At 51.3% G+C, this 6,909-nt stretch overlaps 2 protein-coding genes across 2 annotated transcripts; one reads left to right on the forward strand and one right to left on the reverse strand.

Annotated features, from left to right (window-relative positions):
- Nucleotides 1–1,005: 1,005 nt before the first annotated feature.
- Nucleotides 1,006–4,272, reverse strand: BORCS6 (BLOC-1 related complex subunit 6). Its single transcript, XM_061369778.1, is given in 2 exon segments — nt 1,006–4,119; nt 4,122–4,272. Coding segments are annotated over 2 exon segments (1,140 nt in total). The 3' UTR covers nt 1,006–3,130.
- Nucleotides 4,273–4,379: 107 nt separating this feature from the next.
- On the forward strand, nt 4,380–6,485 carry PNRC1 (proline rich nuclear receptor coactivator 1). The gene is made up of 2 exons (XM_061369779.1): nt 4,380–4,808; nt 5,416–6,485. Exons 1-2 carry the CDS (start codon nt 4,380–4,382, stop codon nt 5,854–5,856), a joined length of 870 nt encoding a protein of 289 aa, XP_061225763.1. The 3' UTR covers nt 5,857–6,485.
- Nucleotides 6,486–6,909: the final 424 nt, after the last annotated feature.

The raw sequence follows: 6,909 nt of genomic DNA on the forward strand, positions 1-6,909 counted from the left end.
ATGGAATTGATTCAGTCAGGGAATATAAACCCTTACAAAGGAGGGAAGGAAAAAAAGTTGCGAAGGAAGCAGAACCAATCACAGCTTCATCAGAAAAAGGATTTTCATAGTCAGATCTGACACTTTTCCTTAAGGGAAAAAAAAATAATCATCAAACTAACCTAATTCCTAACAGAGTCACTGTCGGTTATCAGAGCAGGGAGGTCATTCCTGGCACACAGCTAATTTTGTGTGTAGCTTTGCTTAGTGCTCTGCACATCATTTTGTTAGTTTTCTACTTTGACCTTGTCCATCTTGCTACAGTGAGAGCTCACTTGGCAGCTAAGGAGGAAAAGGAGGTCAATTGAAAAGCTGAGTGACTAAGCAAGAGAATATATGCAAACCCATCTGAAGGTCTTGGAAAACCGAAACATGGTTCTACTCAACAACAGGTTAAGCAAAAAAGACTCAAAGAACCTGAAAGTTTTCAGGCTCAACAACCAGAAGCTGCAAAGTGCCAAAATTAACAGCACAAGAAAGCCTGGACTAGGATCAAAAGGCAGTACAGAAGCCTCTCGCTGCAGAAGGACCAAGCAGCTATGTGGTAACACATCAATACTGACTGTGGTGGCACAGAACAGGCTTGCATGGTTTCAGCCATGCCTGCCTCAGGGATGGCAAACGTAAAAGACACCTGGAACAGGATCAACTTCACCAAGCTCAGGGAAGTCTGCCCTTCAAACAGGCTACAGCTTTCAGACAGATATTAAAAAACAAATTTAAACAGCGTAATTACTTCTTCCTTCAAGCTTGTAATTCGCTAGTCATCCCTTTTTCATCACATGAATGATATCACTGTCAGAAATTACTGCCTGAGGACCTAGGCTGAAACCGGCTCTGCAATCACATTAAAGTGTCTCTGCAGATGCAGGAGCAGAGTTTAAACTAGCTTTCAAATCATTTTACCAAATAAGAAGAGCAATAATTAAGAAGTGAAGTACTTCAATGACAACTAATCACTACCAATTAAAAACATAAAAGTAATCATTTTATTCTACAGACTTGACAATTTTAGCAGGGAATTATCGCTGAAAGTGACTAAATGAAACGCTACTGAAAACTGACAGCGTACTGAAACAAGTCTGCTTTAAAGGCTTCACCTTAGCCTGTGTGAATAAAGCACAGGTGTATGTATGTGACTATACAAACAAGTTTGTGTGAGCATTTCAACAATATGCACAAGTTAAGCAAGACAGAACTTTGGTTTTCACTCTCGACATATACAAAACATACTTAGCAAAACTACTATGTCTCCATGATAAAGAAGTTCAAACTGTCCCAAGAGGAAGAACCCAAAACTATTAAGAGTACAGCTGTTGCAGAGGTGTTAGGAAATCTTTAGTATATCCTTAGGCCCATGGGCAGGGGCAGTTAAGTTCTCATTTTTCTCTCTCCACTTATCTCTGTTAAGACGGCTGGTCCCTTTCCAGAGCCACAAGTATTCCCCAGAAGACAGTGCCACAAGAACTGTGACTGCAAAGAGCATGACCTTGGCACAGCCCACTTCCAGCCTCCTCCTCCCACTGGGTCACACATGAAGTACACCTTGTGCTGATGGAAACACATGGCCATGTTGAGAAACCCAAAACAGGCCAGAGACCGGTATTGTGCTAACCAGCATGCCATAAAAACAAACTATTTTGTTACAATTCAGTACTGTCTACATACAGAAGCACAGTCTTATCACAGCATCCACCCCTCACTCAGTGTGTTTAATGAGATTATGGTGGGGTAGCAGCTGCACCCATTGTAAACCTATCCGCTCTTCAACCCTAAGTTACTAGACTTGAGTAGTATTTCTGGCTGCCTTTGCCCCAAGGTTTTTAGGAGCCACTGGTCACTGAAAGCACCACTATACATACACAAGGTCACAGTGATCATTTCTCTCTGGAAGTCTTGTTACAAAGGCATTTGTGTCCTAAACACCTTGCTAAGAGCATCATCTAAGAGGCTAGTTGCATAGGAACCATAGTGATCAGAGAATTTGGCTACTCTCAGGCCTCAGAGGAAACACTTACTGATACAGCAAAATCACTTCTGCATAGAGTGATGCACATACAAAAGCTTCAAGTTACACATTCCCCCAAAAGTACCCATTTTATGTTAGTCATACAACCATGTCATATATTCCTCATCTAATTAAATAGGTATATTCCCAGCTGAAAAAAACAAACCAACACAAGCTCCACAGCAAAATCACAGGATCATTTCAGAGTGATGCCATTTAAACTTCTACACTGAAAAAGCAGCAGAGACTAACAGAGGCAAAGCACATTTTATCTGAAGGCTTTTATTTAGAACTCTGCATGTAGATTTTTTATCTGAACCTCAATTATATTCCATGGATTTTATATTATCTGTAAGCAAGTGTCTTTGCTGTATATATTAAATTTCCTCTTCTCTTAAAACTGTGCCCCATTAAGAGACAGCAGTGTTCTGTGTCCTTACTTGCTGTTAACAGCACAAGTGAGAACTACTCATCAGGCACCCAAGTCTATTACAAATAAGCATGTATGCCTGTAAGCAGCAAGCAAGCGTTCACAACAATTTCAAATCTGGTTTAAAACAAAATATTAACAGCTGCTTTTCATTACGATTGGTTAGTTTTTCCTAGCCCTCAATAAATAGAAAGCATAAGGCATGTGGAATCCAGATTCTTTAATGAGCTGAAGCTAAGAAGCACCGTCTGCCATTTACCCCGCGATTTCAACTAGGACCTTTTCCTTCGTCAGTTGCAAAAATCTCACTTCCTCCACATTAATACCAGCGAACTGGCTACGGATCTCGGCTGGTCAGGTACGCGGCACTGAGGGAGAGGAAGGCTGTACAGGTGGAGAGCGGGCCCGGCGGTGCGTCTACCGGGGCGAGAACTGAGGCCTTAAGGACGGCCGTCGGCAGCCCCGGCGGAAGGCCTGGCAGGGCGGGCAGCCGCCGAGCCGGGGCCTGTCGGAGCAGCCAAGCTCCGTCCAGTGCACGGAGCAGGCCCAACGGCCCCGCCACTGGCACTGCAACGGCATCCCCGGCGGCTCCTCGCTCAACGCACTGGTGGCAGTAGCAGGGCGGCGGGGCGGCGACCCCCGCCGGGGCGGCACTACTTGCAGAGTCCCTCCAGCCGCTCCAGGGTGCCCTTCATGTCGCGGATGCGCTTGGCCAGGGCGGGCACGGGCTGCATGGCGCGGTCCAGCTCCTCGCAGCGCGCCACCAGCGCGTACATGGCGCGGATGCTGAGGTCGGCCGCCTCGCCCAGGCTCTCCACGCCGTCGCGGTAGGTCTGGATGCAGCCGACGCTGAGGGCCGTCAAGGCCTGCAGCCCGCAGTGCACGTTCCGCAGCAGCTCGTCCACCTGTGCCGCCACTTGCCCGGCCAGGGCCACCACGTCCTGCAGCGCCCCGGGGTCGATGGCGGGGATGGAGCCGCCGCCCCCCGCCGCCGCCGGGAGCTCGCTCCTCGGGGCGCCGCTCAGCCGGATCCGCCGCTCCAGGTTGTTGGCTACGAACTGGGTGAGGCGCCCCTCGCGCAGCACCGTCCCCTCCAGCTCCAGGGCGCTCGCCAGCGTCGCCCGCCTCCCCTCCGGCAGCTGCTGTCGCGCCACCGCCGCCGCTCCGCCGGCAGCCAGGCTCAGCGCCTCCAGGCTGCGCTCGTCCCGTCTCTGCCCCGCCGCCTCGCCACCGGGTCCCTCCGCCGCCGTGGCTGTGAGCCCGGCCACCACGGGCCCGGGCCCCGGCCCCTCCATAGCAGGCGACGCGTGCCTGCTCCCCAGCGCGCCGCCAACCACCAGGGGGCGCACCACTGCCTGTTTACGTCCCCCTCGATTGGCTGCGGACAGAGCGGGGGTGTGGCCGGGGCTGTTTTCGTGCCTTCTGATTGGCCGGTGGCGCTCACAAGGAGAACCGCCTGTCCCGTACCTTAGCTTCGCACTGCGGGCCCGTGACTCGGAGACGGGGGCGTGTCCGCTGTTTGTGTCTGCTCCGATTGGGCTGCCTGCGGAAGGGGGCGTGACTCCAAGTGTTTGTGTCGCTTCTGATTGGCAGAGGCGGGGCCAGAGAGGCAGCCGTTTCTTCGGGATTGGCGGATCCAGAGAAGAGGCGTGCCTCTTGCTCTCTCTTCGCATAGCGATTGGTGAGATGTCGGAAAGGGGTGTGCCCACTCGGGTAACAACACCGGGGCGCTGCTAGCAGCTCCTTTCACTCCCCCGCCATGTTCTCCTAGCAGCGGATCTAATTGCGCCACCATCTCAGCCCACAAAGCTCGGGCAGACACTCCCTAGCGACCCGACCCTCTCATTCCCTCCTGGGCTCGACCCCTCTTCCCGCTACAGCTCTGGGTACCCACGTCCGACCATGGTCACCACCACGGCGCCGCCGCCCTTCCTGGCTCGGATCTCGGCAGGCACCGAAGACCCCAGGCGGCTGCCCTCCGCTCTTATACAGCGCCTCAGGCGAGGGGACAGCAACTGTGAAAACCAGCCTAGCTGCTGCCTGGCGGGCCCGGGGGGCAGCGCACGGCCCGCGCTGAGGAGAGTCCGTCGGAGGAAGGGAAAGATCCGGCCCAGCCCCGCGGGGCTCCTGCCCAGCCGCTACCAACAGTACCAACAGCATCGCGCCGGCCTGGGGAGAAAAACCCCGCTGGGCATGCACGGCCAGGACGAATTTAGCGCTCCCCCTGCGCCAGCGGTTTCCGCCGCCTCCGGCGCGGTAACAGCCCCCGCAGAGGAGCCCCCCGCGCCCACCCCTTCGAGACCCGCGCCCAGCAAACCCCTCAGGAAGGAGGTAAACACGGGGCTCCGCTACTTCTGATCACTTTTTCTGCCCTTTTTCCCCCCATCCCCTTCTTCCGCACTCCGGGAGGCCGCTCTCCTCCCCGCCGCAGGGGGGTCACCGGGCGGCTCGGCCCCTATCTGCCTGTGGAGGGAGGGGGCAGAGAGTTTCCGTTACGCCCGCTCGGACGGGGCTCGGGGGTGGGGGAGTGAGGGGCCGTGGCCTGCGATTGGCTGGTCGGCGCCACCAATCGGCGGCCGCCGTTGCGCCCAGCAACAGCCGGATTTAGCCTGCTGGCCGCGCGCCCGCCGCCCCTTGAGCGCGCAGGGCGGGACGTGCGCGGAGCGCAGCGCCCCATGGCGGCAGGGGAGGGAAGGCAGGCGGTGAGCTGTTGCCGCCGGCGGACGGGGCTGTGGTGCCGGCCCGGCTGCTGGCTGGCGCTGACACGGCCGCGTACGTGATAACGGGGCAGCTGTGCAAGGCGTGGAGCGGGGGGAGGCTCGTTGTTACCCTCCGCCTCCTTGCATGAAGCGTCCCCCAGAGTGGCCGGTGCTTTGTGTGGGGAGGTACCGCTTGAGGAGAGGGGTGGCGCGCTGACGCGAGTTCTTTGTCTCCGCAGTTGTTAAAGAGCAAGATGGGAAAGACTGAGAAGGCTGCCGTCCCCTACAGCCAGCCTGTTCACAGTTTACATCTGTGTGAACAACCAAAGATAAACAGGCAAAAGAGTAAATGTAACATGCCGCTGACAAAGATCCCCTCGGCAAAAAAGATAGAGAACTTCTGGCAAGATTCTGTGTCGCCAGAAGTGATTCAGAAGCAGGAGAAAAAGCCACTTAAAAACACAGAGAACTTCAGAAATGCCAAGTCCAAGAAAACAATCACCCTAGCTGAAGTGAGCCAAAAAGAAAGTTACGCTGGGGCAAAATTCAGTGACCCGCCATCTCCCAGTGTCCTTCCAAAGCCTCCCAGCCACTGGGTGGGTGGCACAGCTGAACTGTCTGACCAAAACCGCGAGTTGATGGCAGTCCACTTGAAAACTCTCCTGAAAGTTCAAGCCTAGTTTCCAAGACCTCTTTGAGTCATTGACAAAGAGAAAACTCCATCCAGGAAACTTCAACATGCCTTGTTGCAACTAAATTTGCAAAAGATTGTCAAGTCTTATAATCACATAAAAAAAGAAATTCCTTGTATTATATTTTTTATGGTTATGTAAATAATGTACATCATGTATTATGTGTATATTCTTGTTCATACTTTTGAGAGGTACATTTTAGTTTTGTTATGAAAGGATGTATTTTGCACTGCCTGAATGGTAGATGTCTTGTATATAAAATATGGACAATTTTAAGTGTGTACTTGACACATGAAGACTTGACTTGATTTGCACAAGGTAACGACAATTTTGGAAGGAGAGTACAGCTTTCTGATTTTAAGGTTCCAGATCAAATGTGAATGTTCATGCACTACTGACAATAGTTTTACGTGCTGTGTCCCAATCAGTACCCAAACACGGAGTTTTCATACAAATGTGAAGTTTTGCTCTCTGCTCTGGAAACGGTATCTGGAATTCCTGTCCATCTGTGTGTTTTTGAAGTTAACTGGAATTTGACCAAAATTCCAACCCATCAATTTGAGCACTGCTGATTCCTTTAAAGAAGTAAAAAAAAAAAAAAATAAAAAAAAATAAAATACCCCACAACAACAGAAAATAGCAGAGCTTTCTGCCAAAAATCCAATTGGTTACTAAAAAATTAAATAAAACAATTTGGCCTCCCCTTAAGCATGTCTCTTTTTTTGTGTGTGTGTGTGTGTGTTAATTAAAGTATGTGAATTTAAAGTACTTGGTTGTCTTCTAGTGAGCAGTAGGAATGTTTTGTCCTTCTCAGCTTTTAACTATGGAATTAATTAAGGGCATTGGTAGCTCAGTAAGAATTCCTTGTCTTAAGAAGTGTTTTTTGATATGTAATTTTAGCTTCCTTATCCTTTTGGTTCTTGAAAATTCAGATTTTAAGAAAGTTGGGCAGTTGTGCATTCACATTCATGCTGCAATGCACCTGTTTTCTTAGTGGTTATGAAACTAGTTCATACTGAAAAGTAGCACAGAAGGGTGAGC

This window comes from Neopsephotus bourkii, unplaced genomic scaffold (assembly GCF_033783945.1).
Source record: "Neopsephotus bourkii isolate Nb327-2 ecotype Australia unplaced genomic scaffold, CSIRO-AGI_Nbou_v1 NB_1511, whole genome shotgun sequence".
Taxonomy (NCBI): domain Eukaryota; kingdom Metazoa; phylum Chordata; class Aves; order Psittaciformes; family Psittacidae; genus Neopsephotus; species Neopsephotus bourkii.